This window comes from Panulirus ornatus, chromosome 11 (genome assembly GCF_036320965.1).
Source record: "Panulirus ornatus isolate Po-2019 chromosome 11, ASM3632096v1, whole genome shotgun sequence".
Taxonomy (NCBI): Eukaryota; Metazoa; Arthropoda; class Malacostraca; order Decapoda; family Palinuridae; genus Panulirus; species Panulirus ornatus.
Window position 1 is genome coordinate 57,517,418 of NC_092234.1, and position 16,181 is coordinate 57,533,598.

Sequence of the window (16,181 nt, forward strand, 5' to 3'; positions counted from 1 at the left end):
CGTCGGCACCTGGGCAACACTGGGTGGTGGATTGACCTGGACCTGGGCAACACTGGGTGGTGGATTGACCTGGACCTGGGCAACACTGGGTGGTGGCGGGACCTGGGCAACACTGGGTGGTGGCAGAACTTAAGCAACTATGTGTGGTAGCAATACCTGCGCAAGACTGTATGGCGACAGGACCAGATCAACACTGCGCGGTGGCTGTACCTGCGCAACACTACGTGGTAGCAGGACCTGAGCAACTCTATCAGGTGGCAGGACCTCGGCAACAATGTGTGGTCGCATGGCATGCGCAGCACTGTGTGTTATCAGGACCTGAGCAACACTGTGTGGTGGCAGTGACCTGAGCAGCACTGTGTGGTAGCATGACTTGGGCAAATGACTGATGGCAGGAGCTAAGCAACACTATCTGATAGTAAGAAGTGAGCAACACTATGTGGTGGTAGTACCTAAGAAACACTGAGCGGTGGTGGACCCTGAGCAATACTGAGCGATGGCAGGACCTGAACAACAGTGAATGGTGGCAGGACCTGAACAACAGTGAGTGGTGGCAGGACCTGAGCAACAGTGAGTGGTGGCAGGACCTGAACAACAGTGAATGGTGGCAGGACCTGAACAACAGTGAATGGTGGCAGGACCTGAGCAACAGCGAGTGGCGTCACAAGAGGTGTGGTGGTGTGTGCCACAGCTCACATGAACCTGGGTCCAGCTTGACCTACAAGACATGAGACCAACTTACGAATTTGTTGTACTTCCTGTATCCCTAGTGAGGCGGGGCTGTCAAGTTCTACTGACCCACGCCTCCCTCTCCTAATGGTAGCAGGAGCTGCAGCAGCACGGCAGTAGGGCACCGTCTCGTTGGCTCACAACTTCAGAGAACACCATCTCACTCACGACTCAACAGACTGGCAAGAGTTCACTCACGGCAGAGAGCTTATCCTTAAGCAATCACTTTGGCTAAACCCGGTAAAGAGCGACTCAGGAGAAACACTTCATGCAGTGACTCAGGGTTAGAGTCACTCGTCTTAGGCTGCACATACTCAACACGTACTCACTAGACTCAGGCTACGTCCCTCCTGCAGGTACTCACTAGACTCAGGCTACGTCCCTCCTGCAGGTACTCACTGGACTCAGGCTACGTCCCTCCTGCAGGTACTCACTGGACTCAGGCTACGTCCCTCCTGCAGGTACTCACTGGACTCAGGCTACGTCCCTCCTGCAGGTACTCACTGGACTCAGGCTACGTCCCTCCTGCAGGTACTCACTGGACTCAGGCTACGTCCCTCCTGCAGGTACTCACTGGACTCAGGCTACGTCCCCCCTGCAGGTACTCACTGGACTCAGCCTACGTCCCTCCTGCAGGTACTCACTGGACTCAGGCTACGTCCCTCCTGCAGGTACTCACTGGACTCAGGCTACGTCCCTCCTGCAGGTACTCACTGGACTCAGGCTCCACCCTACCTACTCACTAAACTTACCGAGGAGAAAGAAAACCTTCACCCCGTACTAATGGCTGACGCGGTAACTTCAAGGGCTCGAGACCCCCCGGTTTTTCTTGTAATGACTCTAGTAGAGAGATGAAAGAGACTCACCAAGTAGGGAGAGGCAACCGCACGCACCCCACACGATGAGGCTTAGAGCCACGCTTCCGGTGCGTTGTAACAGACCCTTCGGGCTCACGAAGATTCCTGAACCTGTGGTGGAGAGACAACGTTGGGTCAGTCAAACGTTCCTGAACCTGTGGTGGAGAGACAACGTTGGATCAGTCAAACGTTCCTGAACCTGTGGTGGAGACACAACGTTGGGTCAGTCAAACGTTCCTGAACCTGTGGTGGAGAGACAACGTTGGGTCAGTCAAACGTTCCTGAACCTGTGGTGGAGAGACAACGTTGGGTCAGTCAAACGTTCCTGAACCTGTGGGGAGACAAACCGGAACGTTCCCTTCGATAAAGATTCATAGAATATGTCGGAGAGACGCGGTGTTAGGGGGTAACCATCATGCATCAGTTCGTACAGTGAAACAACATACTGGCCCAAGTGGTTACTTTACGTGTGAACTCAGTGTATTTCTTCATGTTTATATATATTTATTAATGATCATATGCTCGGGATATATACAGTATACTTGTTTTGTGTACTCATGACAAGGAAGGTCATGACAGGTAACACCGTGTCATAGGCCTCTTCGGCTGGCTGAGTCAATCAGTCTCACTATACACTGTCTCACCTTATATTACATCTCACTGTACCTCATACACACACTGTATCTCAACCATACACTGTATCTCACCATACACTGTATCTCAACCTGCACTGTACCTCATACATTGTATCTAACCATACACTGTACCTCATACACACACTGTATCTAACCATACACTGTATTTCACCATACACTGTATCTAACCATACACTGTATCTCAACCTAAACTGTACCTCATACACTGTATCTACCCATACACTGTATCTCACCATACACTGTACCTCATACACACACTGTATCTAACCATACACTGTATCTCACCATACACTGTATCTCAACCTACACTGTACCTCATACGCTGTATCTCACCATACACTGTCTGTCTTACCCATTCATCATTCTACCGTCCTTCAGCACCGTTCACCCGGCCTCGTAAGGACGCACCATCACAGGACATTATCATGGAACTGTTATCATTCGTGCACGTCACCAACACGTAACGTGCCTCACGCCAACCATCATTGCGTCACTCGGCTCTCATGACGCGCGAGTACTGGCCTTCAGTGACGCACAGCGCCCCAAGACATGCCACAACAACGCCCTCTGTTACTGTTGTGAACCCGGTACTCATCCATACCTTACCGGTACAGCCAACCCGGTACTCATCCATACCTTACCGGTACAGCCAACCCGGTACTCATTCGACATGACTGACGCAGCAACATCAAACAAACACGCTCCATGAACTGGGCCACTCAGAAGAAGCAAAATAATCACGGTATTGACCAATCACGGATCTGATAATCAGAATTCCAGCGATACTCACCAATCACCAGCGATACTCACCAATCATCAGCGATACTCACCAATCACCAGCGATACTCACCAATCACCAGCGATACTCACCAATCATCAGCGATACTCACCAATCACCAGCGATACTCACCAATCACCAGCGATACTCACCAATCATCAGCGATACTCACCAATCACCAGCGATACTCACCAATCACTGTTCCAATCAGCTTCTTGAACTTCAACAATCAGTACAACGCCTGGTACTTACCCATCATGTGACCGACCACGAACCCCCATCCCCATCAGGTACGGTCACAATGTTCAGGCACTCCCCGTACTCACAACTAGTCCCTCTTGCCGATCAGAAACCCTGGTACTGAACAATCAGTTCACACAATCAAATGAAAGAAAGATGAACATTCACCAACCATGGTCTTGACAATCAGAGCCCTGGTGCTCATCAACCACAGACATCACAATCAGATCACTCCTAATACTACTCACCCAACAAGACGTCGTCAATCAGGACATCCCAAGTAAGGCCCAATCTGGGCTCGGCAATCAGAATGTGCCTGGGAATCACCAGTCACGAACGCTTGCATAAGAACATCACACGAGTTCAGGGACCAGAAAATTCTTATGCTACAGGCAGGTCGAACGTGGAATATTACGACGAGAGAGAGAGAGAGAGAGAGAGAGAGAGAGAGAGAGAGAGAGAGAGAGAGAGAGAGCACCAGAAGCGCTCCGTAAATTTGCGCTCCTTAGAGAGAGAGAGAGAGAGAGAGAGAGAGAGAGAGAGAGAGAGAGAGAGAGAGAGAGAGAGAGAGAGAGAGAGAGCACCAGAAGCGCTCCGTAAATTTGCGCTCCTTAGAGAGAGAGAGAGAGAGAGAGAGAGAGAGAGAGAGAGAGAGAGAGAGAGAGAGAGAGAGAGAGAGAGAGAGAGAGAGAGAGAGAGAGAGAGAGCCAGAAGCGCTCCGTAAATTTGCGCTCCTTAGAGAGAGAGAGAGAGAGAGAGAGAGAGAGAGAGAGAGAGAGAGAGAGAGAGAGAGAGAGAGAGAGAGAGAGAGAGAGAGAGAGAGAAACCTGATATTCCTAGAGCTTTGGAGTCAGTGGAAGACTTGCCTTCGAAAAAGGAGTTACCTCAATAATAAAAGGGTAACGTCAGATATATAGAGGTTCCGACACAGATGTTAGGGGAGGCGGGAGGCGTTGGTGCCCCACTTGCCACCGGTGTGGGTCATCAAACAGACATCACAGTGGTCGCTGCTGTCACGAGCGTCACACACACAGTAATCATATGTCACACTTGCCTCGACCAGTGTTACGTCGACTAGCTAAACGGCAGAGGGCACACAAGCAGCCAACTCTCGGCTCCGGTAATGAGGGAGACCCCGTAATACTCTAGAGTTACATGATTACTGTGTGGCCGCTGGCAACTTAAAAAAAAAACATGGCCGGACCATTGTTGATAACTTTGTTTCTTCTCCTCCACCTCTAAGCTCTGGAAACCCTTAACCTCGTCATGCCTTTCTTGTTCCTACTTAACAACGCAGGTCTTCCATGTCTGAAAACACCTTTACGTTATTCTCCTTCGTTCTCATTTCCACGAATTCTTGTCCGGGACTGGAGCCGAGGTGGGAGGGTGGGGAATCAAAACTAAAGGATCCATGATACCAGCCACGGTCCGGAGGGGGATCAGACTCGCTCCTGGTACTCACCAGTCAGGATGTCCACAACCAGAGCATCGCTGTACTAGTGAGTCGTGGCCTCAACACCCCGAGCACAAAGTCATATTCAGATATTATGGTGTGAACCATCACAGGGGGGCGGGCGCGCCCCATGCTTACCAATCATCTTTCCCACAATCAGAACAACTCTGGTACCTACCAATCATGGTTCCCACAATCAGAACAACTCTGGTACCTACCAATCATGGTTCCCACAATCAGAACAACTCTGGTACCTACCAATCATGGTTCCCACAATCAGAACAACTCTGGTACCTACCAATCATGGTTCCCACAATCAGAACAACTCTGGTACCTACCAATCATGGTTTCTAAGATCAGAACAACTCTTGTACCTACCAATCATGGTTCCCACAATCAGAACAACTCTGGTACCTACCAATCATGGTTCCCACAATCAGAACAACTCTGGTACCTACCAATCATGGTTCCCACAATCAGAACAACTCTGGTACCTACCAATCATGGTTCCCACAATCAGAACAACTCTTGTACCGATCATCAGAACAAAACTGGCATCTACTAATCAGCTTTGTGACAATTCCAGCAAACTTGGCACTTACCAGTCATGGTTCCTACGACTTTAGTGTTTACTAATCATGGTTCTAACAATCACAGGAATCCTGGTACTTACCAATCGTGGTCCATACGGACTGAAAAATCCGACACCTACCAATCATGGTTCACACAACGACCACAAGGCTGGTACTCACCAATCATGGTTCACACAACGACCACAAGGCTGGTACTCACCAATCATGGTTCACACAACGACCACAAGGCTGGTACTCACCAATCATGGTCCACACAACGACCACAAGGCTGGTACTCACCAATCATGGTCCACACAACGACCACAAGGCTGGTACTCACCAATCATGGTCCACACAACGACCACAAGGCTGGTACTCACCAATCATGGTCCACACAACGACCACAAGGCTGGTACTCACCAATCATGGTCCACACAACGACCACAAGGCTGGTACTCACCAATCATGGTCCACACAACGACCACAAGGCTGGTACTCACCAATCATGGTCCACACAACGACAACAAGGCTGGTACTCACCAATCATGGTCCACACAACGACAACAAGGCTGGTACTCACCAATCATGGTCCACACAACGACAACAAGGCTGGTACTCACCAATCATGGTCCCGACGATCAGAGCAACCCCACTGAGGAGTCCCACCCGCCTCTCGAGGTTAATAGGGTCATTCGGAGCTGGTTTGCCCCCCTCCAGACCTGCAGACTTGCCTTCAGCTTGGCTCTCTGTCCCCGGGAGACTCGACCCACGGCCCCGCACACTCTCACCACCGCGGACCACCTCATGTCCTGCAACATAAGACGTATACAACAAGTGAGTCTCTTAAATGAAGAATGAAGGCCATGACCCCTCACCACCTCACCTCCCGTGGCAGACACTGCAGGCGTCACCTGAAGAACAACTCATATTACTGTGAAGAACAAAGAACAGTATGACTTTACTTTTCTCTAAGAAAGACGTAAATGTCCATAAACACTGTGTGAAGTCCAGACGAACGACACTCCGGACAACTGGTTAGGATGTGCACTATGTGTGTGTGTGTGTGTGTGTGTGTGTGTGTGTGTGTGTGTGTGAAGGAGGTGAGACCTCATGCACCAGCAGCCACTCACAACAAGTATTTCACACAAGAGCAGCCAATCATTACACCTGTCAACACTTGTGTTGCTTCTGAGTGTACCGGTGCACACTCCCATCACCTTCAATAATGTCATTTGTGTCATGACTCAACTCTGCAACTTTTACGTTTTCTATATACAAACTTCCCTCACTACTGATGTTCTCGATTCACATCAAATGTTTCCCACATTTCAGGTATGGACGAGACGACTTTCACTAAAGGACACGAAAGTCACTTCAAAAGTCAATGTCTCCAGGACCTTATGTCTTCCCGTCCTCATGACTCTTATCTAAGAATTTTCAGGTCGTCCCTCCCATTCTCTTAATATACTTGACACTGATTTAACCCTGATGACACAGTGGCTGGCTTATGCTCAGGCCTCACATGGACCTCTGGCACAAACAGTTACCTAAACCATACGCAGGATTGGCCTGTATGGAGCACCACTCACATAATCGTGAAGGTCCTTCGCCAACCTCACCTCTCAACCAAGTTCAATCAGAAGCAATTGGTGTTCTCAACTCCTTACGCTCACACGCGAACGTAACCAGGTTCTCTGTGCCACCATGCACGCATCTTTTCTACAGGTGTTAGTAGGCCTGGCTGCATACTGCCTCCTCCCTCCTCCTCCTGCTCCAGCTAGGCATCCGACGCGTCACTAAATCCGACGGATTTCTGTGACAACATTAGCAGACTGAGGCCTGGCTGATCCCTCCTCTGGCCCCAACCCTGCCACACAACACCGTCCATCTCGTTATATCCTTCCCGACCCTACACTCCCTCATGATACCTGTGGCTGGTCTACCATCACTTGAAGAACAAACTGGTCTACCATCACTTGAAGAACAAACTGGTCTACCATCACTTGAAGAACAACCTGGTCTACCATCACTTGAAGAACAAACTGGTCTACCATCACTTGAAGAACAAACTGGTCTACTATCACTTGAAGAACAAACTGGTCTACCATCACTTGAAGAACAAACTGGTCTACCATCACTTGAAGAACAACATGGTCACCATAGAAGAACAACCTAGTCTACCATCACTTGAAGAACAACCTGGTCTACCATCACTTGAAGAACAAACTGGTCTACCATCACTTGAAGAACAAACTGGTCTACCATCACTTGAAGAACAAACTGGTCTACCATCACTTGAAGAACAACATGGTCTACCATAGAAGAACAACCTAGTCTACCATCACTTGAAGAACAACCTAGTCTGCCATCACTTGAAGAACAAGCTGATGTAAGTGGCTGATCTTTCATCACTTGAGAGACGGCCTGATCTCAAAACCTTATATCATGTCACATAATATAAGCGCCACGCTCCCTGACCAGAGACTGAGAGGAAAGAGACAAGTACTGTGAGGTGATGCCAACTGCAGGGAGAGGGAGGAGGAGGGGGGGATGTTGAAGATGGTGGTGTCAACAAGAGACAGCGTGAGGGTGGTGCTAACAAGAGACAGCGTGAAGGTGGTGCTAACAAGAGACAGCGTGAGGGTGGTGCTAACAGACAGCGTGAGGGTGATGGTAGGGAACAAGAGACAGCGTGAGGGTGGTGCTAACAAGACAGCGTGAGGGTGGTGGTAGGGAACAAGAGACAGCGTGAGGGTGGTGGTAGGGAACAAGAGACAGCGTGAGGGTGGTGCTAACAAGAGACAGCGTGAGGGTGGTGCTAACAACAGACAGCGTGAGGGTGGTGGTAGGGAACAACAGAGAGCGTGGGAGGGGTGAGGCGTGGACGTAACGCAGACTCCAGTTCTGTACAGTTAACAGTCACCAAGTGGTTGACTGTAACTCCTATTCCTTCCATTTAGCCTCACGTGCACTTCTAAGCAGATGATCACCCTAATGGCCGGCCCATCAGCGACAGAGAGGGAGGTGAGAGCAGTGGGGGCGGAATGAGGTCAGTGGGAAGAGTGAGTGAGGGAAGTGAGAGCAGGTCCAGTGAAAGTTTCAGGGTTAGTGAGGTTGCGGATGAGAGCAATAGGCAAGCAGTGATCCCGCCTCCGCTGGTGACAGTGACGACCATGACCTGCAGGAACATGACCGCGAACCACAGCAGCACCATTACCATGACCACAAACCACCCGATGATCACCGCCGCAAACCACCACCACCAACCACATACTAAATCACCATCACCACCACTAGCATGCAAAGGGCTACACAACACTGCATCCTTTTGACCGTTTTCTGTTTTGCAGTGGTGCAAATAACTTGAAATGTGTAAATTGGTGCGAGGTATTTATGTGGATCGTCTATTTCTGACCCTATTTATGGTGTTGCTTTAAATTACTTCTGCTTGTTAACTTTGCCACAGAGCGTACTTTATCTCATTTGTGGTAGACGCTTTCCTACAAGTGTGTATCCATTATCACGAGGGAGAAGTTGGACTGATCATAAGTAGCTGTTTTATCGAGGCCATCGAGCCTTTAATGATTATAAAACATTGTATTAAATCATTTCCTCATCGTCTCCAAGCTTAATGAGTTATGTTCCTCGAGATAGCTTTCCCCTAATAACTCTCTCATCTCGGGAATCATTTTGGTAGGTCGCCGCTGTATTTTTTTCTCCTCTTGTGTCTACGCCTCGCTCGAACAGGACAACCTTCTTCACTTGCTTACTTGGCGTTAACCCCTAATACGCGAGCAAGCTTTGGGAATCTTATCTTGCAAGGCAACTAAAAAAGATTACAAAATATATATATTTTTCCCCCACTATGAAATGGCACGATCAGCAATCGAATATAATAGAAAATATACAAAAAAAAGTTCTCTCAATGCCTTCGTGCAGGAGAGAGTGCGAATAACGTGTTTGACAGCTCCCAGTAAGAGAGGAAGATGTGGACACGACGTTTCTTTCTTCCTCTTGAATTCATCTTCCCATTTTACTCTTATATGATACACGGCCACAGCGCAGGTGATACGTAATACGAACATAACGAGAAACACATCTTTCATATTCTCAGTGTTAGGAAGACTGGCTGGCGCAAGCGTGCGAGAACATCAAACGATTGGCTTCCATTTATATAGTGAACACTTAACTCTTTTTATCTCATTCATTGGCACAATCCTGGTGGTGAATTACATGAAGAGATTAAACAATATTTCACCTTTAATAACAAAATGAATAGGGATAGGGGAGAAAGAATACTTCCCACGTATTCCCTGCGTGTCGTAGAAGGCGACTAAAAGGGGAGGGAGCGGGTGGCTGGAAATCCTCCCCTCTCTTTTTTTTTTTTTTTTTCCAAAAGAAGGAACAGAGAAGGGGGCCAGGTGAGGATATTCCCTCTAAGGCCCAGTCCTCTGTTCTTAACGCTACCTCGCTAATGCGGGAAATGGCGAATAGTATGAAAGAAAAGAAAAATAACAACATGAATGAGTGTGATGATACAGGGTGGCTCTCAGGTGTGGGAAGAATGAGCAAGCGTCAGAATGTGACAAGTGGTGTGCCGCAAGGATCAGTTTGGGAACCACTTCTCTTTCTCATACATAAATCATATCGATAATGGACTGCGTTGTAAGATATCGAAACTCGCGAACAATACTAAAGTGGGCAATAAATCTACAAATGAAACGGAACTTCAGCAGCTTGAAATGACTTTTAATATCGGTAAATGCAAAGTTATACGTAGCGGTAGTATAAACGAAAAGGCAAGCTAGTGTTAATATTGTTACGTTACAAAAGTTATATGAGGAAACAGACGAGGGTTTCATCATCTCTAGTGATCAACAGCCAATCAAGCAGTGCACAGAAGCAACAGAAAGGGGGCGAACAATATCTTTGGATTCATAGGCAGGACTATCGCATCAGAGGCAAGGAATATCTTCTTTGCCTTTAGTAATTCACTGGTGTGTCCCCATCTTGAATCCTGCGCTCAGTTTTGATTATGCTACTGGAATACATACAGGAAGAGAATGGAGAGAGCACGGCGTCGAGCTAACACGATGATTCCCGGACTGAGAAACAAGTTCAATGAACGATTAAAAAAAGAGAGATGATCAAGAGTTGATCTAATATGGATTTTGAATACTATCAAATGCTTCGACAATCTCGATCTAAGCAGCGACTTGAATCGACTGACTTCACGCGTAATAATGGATACAAACCCGAGAGCAAACGTTTTACCTCGAGTAAGAACTACCTATTCTTCAACAGGGTTGTTAGCACGTGGCATAATTTACCAATTGGAGTAGCTGGTAGCAGTACCATAAACACAGTTTAAGAAAGCTGATAAATATTTCGTTTCAGGTCAATGAGTGACGGTATTTACACCTCCAACATTCTCATCAACAGGTTTATCTCTCTGGTTACAAAAGTTCTCAGAATCATACCACTTATCAATTGACCTGAGTGTTATATCTTCTCAATATGCTCTCTGAAATCTAGTTTCTTATCTCAGGTGACATCCACATCTCTTACATTTGTCCCAATTTCTAACACTTTCTCTGTTGGGGCTTTATATGGTACTACTTATGTATTCTTCCTTGTTCTATAACTTAGTTCCTCAAATTTATGTACATCAAATTCCACAGTCACTTCCGCCCAATTGTAAATTGTGTCCGAGTCTTTTTGCCTCTTCCTCTGATCAGTTTCGGATACAATCCTTTTGTTTACTCTTGTGACATCAGCAGATCTCTTAACATGCCTTACTTTGTTGTTCATATATTGAGCTTATCACCTCTGTCTGATATCCCAGACGGATTCAACAAAGCCAAGAGAAGCAAAGAAACTTATATATATATATATATATATATATATATATATATATATATATATATATATATATATATATATATATATATCATATATGTATATATGTATATGTATATATATATATATATGTATATGTATATGAATTTTCCCTGGGGATAGGGGAGAAAGAATACTTCCCACGTATTCCCTGCGTGTCGTAGAAGGCGACTAAAAGGGGAGGTAGCGGGGGGCTGGAAATCCTCCCCTCTCAATTTTTTTTAATTTTCCAAAAGAAGGAACGGAGAAGGGGGCCAGGTGAGGATATTCCCTCAATGGCCCAGTCCTCTGTTCTTAACGCTACCTCGCTAACACGGGAAATGGCGAATAGGTTGAAAAAAAAAAAAAAAAAAAAAAAAATATATATATATATATATATATATATATATATATATATATATATATATATATATATATATATATATATATTTCTTTTTCTTTCTTTCAAACTATTCGCCATTTCCCGCGTTAGCGAGGTAGCGTTAAGAACAGAGAACTGGGCCTTTAAGGGAATATCCTCACCTGGCCCCCTTCTGTTCCTTCTTTTGGAAAATTAGAAAAAAAAAATTATGAGAGGAGAGGATTTCCAGCCCCCCGCTCTCTCCCCTTTTAAAAAGTCGCCTTCTACGACACGCAGGGAATACGTGGGAAGTATCTTTCTCCCCTATCTCCAGGGATATATATATATATATATATATATATATATATATATATATATATATATATATATATATATATATATATATCACTGTATTAAACTACTGACTAGGTTTGCATACTTGTTCCTTAAACAAATCATGTTGGCCTTCGTTCGTGCAGCTGTTCTTGATTTGATGGTTGAATAATTGGCCTTGTATCACACTTTCTGACTTTTAATAAATTGCGTCCAGCTAACTGGTCTATTTCCTTCAGATTTTAGCTCTGGTCCTCTTGAAGGCGTTACATTGAGCCAGTTAGGAAAGGCCTACAATTTTGCTTGCTTCTGTTTTGTCTTTTTGAGGAATATGGCTGACATTCCATCTGGTCACGGAGGTGAATTTTCTCTCATTATATCATCTTCCGAGACGTCAGTTTATATGATCACATTTACATCGTGTTTGCTACACAGTTCATCTTTCTCCTACATTTTGAGCTGAATACCGACATACATTGTTCCATCTACATCCGGCACATTTCGTTGGAGTTATTATCATATCTATCACCTACCTCAAGGCTCCAATCTTTCATCTCTTTTCTGGGACTTCATTATTTCTGCAGGTGCAGTCTCATTTCTCGTCCATCTCTTCTTATGGTGAATCAATTCTTCTATTTTCCTTAACAGCCAAAACAGTTTAAAGTTTCAACTGACCTTTTTCACCATGACTTGGTACGTGATTTGATTCTACAAAATAATCCACAAGAGGTCGACTGTATTCAATATTCATCATGGAGTTTTATCTTACATTTGTTAATTTCGAGTCATATCTTGGTGTTTGCTCATCTGTGGTCGGGGATCACGAACGTGTTATCCTAATAATCTTGTATTTATCCTTAACAACACTGTGGTTGTTAGTAGCCAAAGCCTCATTTAGGCTGGCTGGATGGTCCTTTAGGCTTTAGACACACGGACTACCAGCGTCAGTGAGGCAGACGTCATTATTTCAGAACCACTGATCCATACAACTTGAAACATCTTCAAGTGTTCGAGGTGATTCTGAAGCCGGACATGGATCTCACAGCCTGACTGGCTGTGTGTTATCCCTCGCCCACCTGGCAGGAGTTGGTCATGTGTGTTGGTGGTGGTGATGCCCAGGTTGGGGGTTACTGATGCCTTCCTTCAGTTGGGTCATTGAGTAACTGACGAACAAATATGTCGTCAAAGTTATCTATTCTCTTCCCTCCTGATCAACAGTTAACATATTCCAGTTTACACTTCGACTGTTATCGTTACAAGTTATAATTTCATTACTGTTTACAACAGATTTTAGTTCACTGTAGAGTATTATGTCGTCTTCGCTCTAGACACGAAGTTACTGTTTAACTTCATTTGTTGTGGGTTACATCAATGTACAGAACACGGCATCAGTATTTCTACTTTTTCTTAACCTCAGCGTGTAAGTTTCCAACACTGATTAAGACACGACCTCCAGCTGCGTGTAGACCATCTTTGGTAAACAGTTTGTAACCTTCTGATGTTAATTCTGCCAGTAAACATTTATCCTCAGAGTTGCACCAAACAGCAATATCGTCCAGTTTCTCTGTGATGTCTTATAACCTGTTTTTGTTGTCACCTCAGACGGCACGGCCAGCTGAGGCCCTAATCAAGGCCATCCCATTAACGCTATATATATATATATATATATATATATATATATATATATATATATATATATATATATATATATATATCCAAGCCTGATCCAGGTACCCATTCTATCGACCAACCCAATGGGTGGATGAACAGCCGGGTTGACTGTGGGCCGACTGCCGTCCCCCCTGGAATCGAACCTATGCGCTCGACCCTGAGCGGGCCGTGAATACATCACGATCAGGAACGCTAATACTAATAATAATAATAATAATAATAATAATAATAATAATAATAATGATAATAATAACGATAAATAATAATGATAATAATAATAATAATAATAAAAATAATAATAATAACAATAATAATAATAATAATAATAATAATAATAATAATAACAATAATAATAATAATAATAATAATAATAATAATAATAGAATTTAGTATTTGTGATCAGTCAACCAATTTTGCTTTGCAATTCACAAGGGTCTCAGGGATCATGTGTGTGACCCAGTTCGTAAAACCATCGTGTTTGTCATGTGTGTAAAACTTGGTTCGTGTGTGTGTGTGTGTGTGTGTGTGTGTGTGTGTGTAAGACCATCGACCTGGGCTTGGTCCGTGACCCGTCCCGCCCTGCTTCCTACCCGTCATGTTACCGGCTTCTGCCTGACAGTGACCTCAGGAGAGAGAGAGAGAGAGAGAGAGAGAGAGAGAGAGAGAGAGAGAGAGAGAGAGAGAGAGAGAGAGCGCATATACTAGCGAGAGGCAACACAAGAGCCGGGGGTGGCGTGGCCTGGTCGTCAGCACCGGTCACCAGGCTACGCTGACGACAGACGGTGTCAGTGAGGGGTGAGGGAGGCCACCACGGTGAGGGGTCCGGGCTGGTGCGTCCCGCCCGCCACCCACACTCAATTCCCAGATAATCGTTACCACACGCTGATACAACGGCTTTATCGATCACAACCGCTCGGGGACACTGAAATGCATCCTCCCTGCCTGCCTGCCTGCCTGCACTGCACTGCCGGGCGTACGTCAACCACCTCACCGCCTCCCCCCTCCCCTCCCCCCTAAACTTACTACAACAACAACAACAACACTCCGAAATAGCGTATCGTACACGTGTTGGGGACACGCAATACACGCACGTCACTCTACACGCACGTCACTCGCGTTACGCATGCAACAGGCCAGGTTAATTACGCTTCTTTGGTTATTTCAATCAGAGTTTGACGTACGAAAGCACTGGGAGCGGCGGTACAGGGAAGTGAACATGAGTACAGAACCCAGTAATCGATTACAATTACTCGTATGATAATGATTCCTGATTACATTTCCCAACTGGTTACGGATATGAGTGGCTCCTTGAGTTATAATTACAGTTTAGGAAATGTAGCAATGAAGATGATTACTACTCAAATTACCTCTCCCTTGTAATCACTTACTCTGGTACCTCACCAAGGCAGGTGAACGTCCACGCAAAACGTCAATTTCATCGACTATAATACAGGCATCACTTGGGCGACCCCGGGCGGAGTGTACGGTGGGCACGTGACCGGTGAAGATGACGCAACCAGAGACGCAGACTGACCCACCCACCCTCAGCACACGAGCAGCATCTGTGACGCGCCGGCAACCTGCCTCCTCCTGCCACAAGTGTTCACAAATGATGAACACTTCTGCAGATGTTATCTCCGATCACAGTGTAAAAAAAGAAAAAAAAAATAGCGACATAATTTGCTGTTGTTCAATGCACTCTCGTATATCTTTTTTCGACAATTTTAAAACATCTGATGATAATAATATCAAATGTAATCATACGGATATCGAAAAACAATCATGATTTCGATCACATTATAATTACATGTCATCACAGAATTATGTTTCAACTGATTAAAAGCCACTGCCTCATGATATGTATCATCCATTATCGTACATCATTATTACTGATTGTGATTATCCTGCTGACTGGGAGGGAAAGCACAGTAACTATCGTACTGGGAGGGAAAGCACAGTAACTATCGTACTGAGAGGAGCAGCACAGGAATTATCGAACAGGGAGGGAAAGCACAGGAACTATCGTAATGGAAGGGACAGCACAGGAATTATCGTACTGGGAGGAACAACACAGGAACTATCGTACTGGGAGGGAAAGCACAGTAACTATCGTACTGGGAGGGACAGCACAGGAACTATCGTACTGGGAGGGGCAGCACAGTAACTATCGTACTGGGAGGGGCAGCACAGTAACTATCGTACTGGGAGGAGCAGCACAGGAACTATCGTACTGGGAGGGACAGCACAGGAATTATCGTACTGGGAGGAGCAGCACAGGAACTATCGTACTGGGAGGGACAGCACAGGAATTATCGTACTGGGAGGGAAAGCACAGGAACTATCGTACTGGGAGGGAAAGCAAAAAGGGGAAAACCTTATGGGCGGGGAGGGCAGCACAGGAACATCGTACGGGGAGGGACGCACGGGAACTACGTACTGGGAGTGACAGACGGGAACTATCGTACTGGGGGGGAAAGCACAGGAATCATCGTACGGGAGGCAGCACAAACTATCGTACGGGAGGGACAGCACGGGAATTATCGTACTGGGGGGACAGCACGAACTATCGTACGGGGAGTGAAGCACAGAACTATCGTCTGGGAGGGCAGCACAGGAACATCGTACTGGGGGGACACACGGGAACATCGTACGGA

The 16,181-nt window shown here is 45.9% G+C and overlaps 1 protein-coding gene across 10 annotated transcripts in view; it reads right to left on the reverse strand.

Annotated features, from left to right (window-relative positions):
• sbm (L-type amino acid transporter sobremesa) overlaps positions 1-16,181 on the reverse strand; it is a 207,370-nt gene that overhangs the window by 65,039 nt on the left and 126,150 nt on the right. For all 10 annotated transcript variants that reach the window (XM_071667115.1, XM_071667114.1, XM_071667117.1 and 7 more), the window contains 2 exons: positions 5,906-6,094; positions 1,596-1,697 (listed from right to left, as the gene is read on the reverse strand). In XM_071667115.1, coding sequence (XP_071523216.1) covers positions 1,596-1,697; positions 5,906-6,094 — 291 coding nt within the window. The remainder of the gene's footprint in view (positions 1-1,595; positions 1,698-5,905; positions 6,095-16,181) is intronic.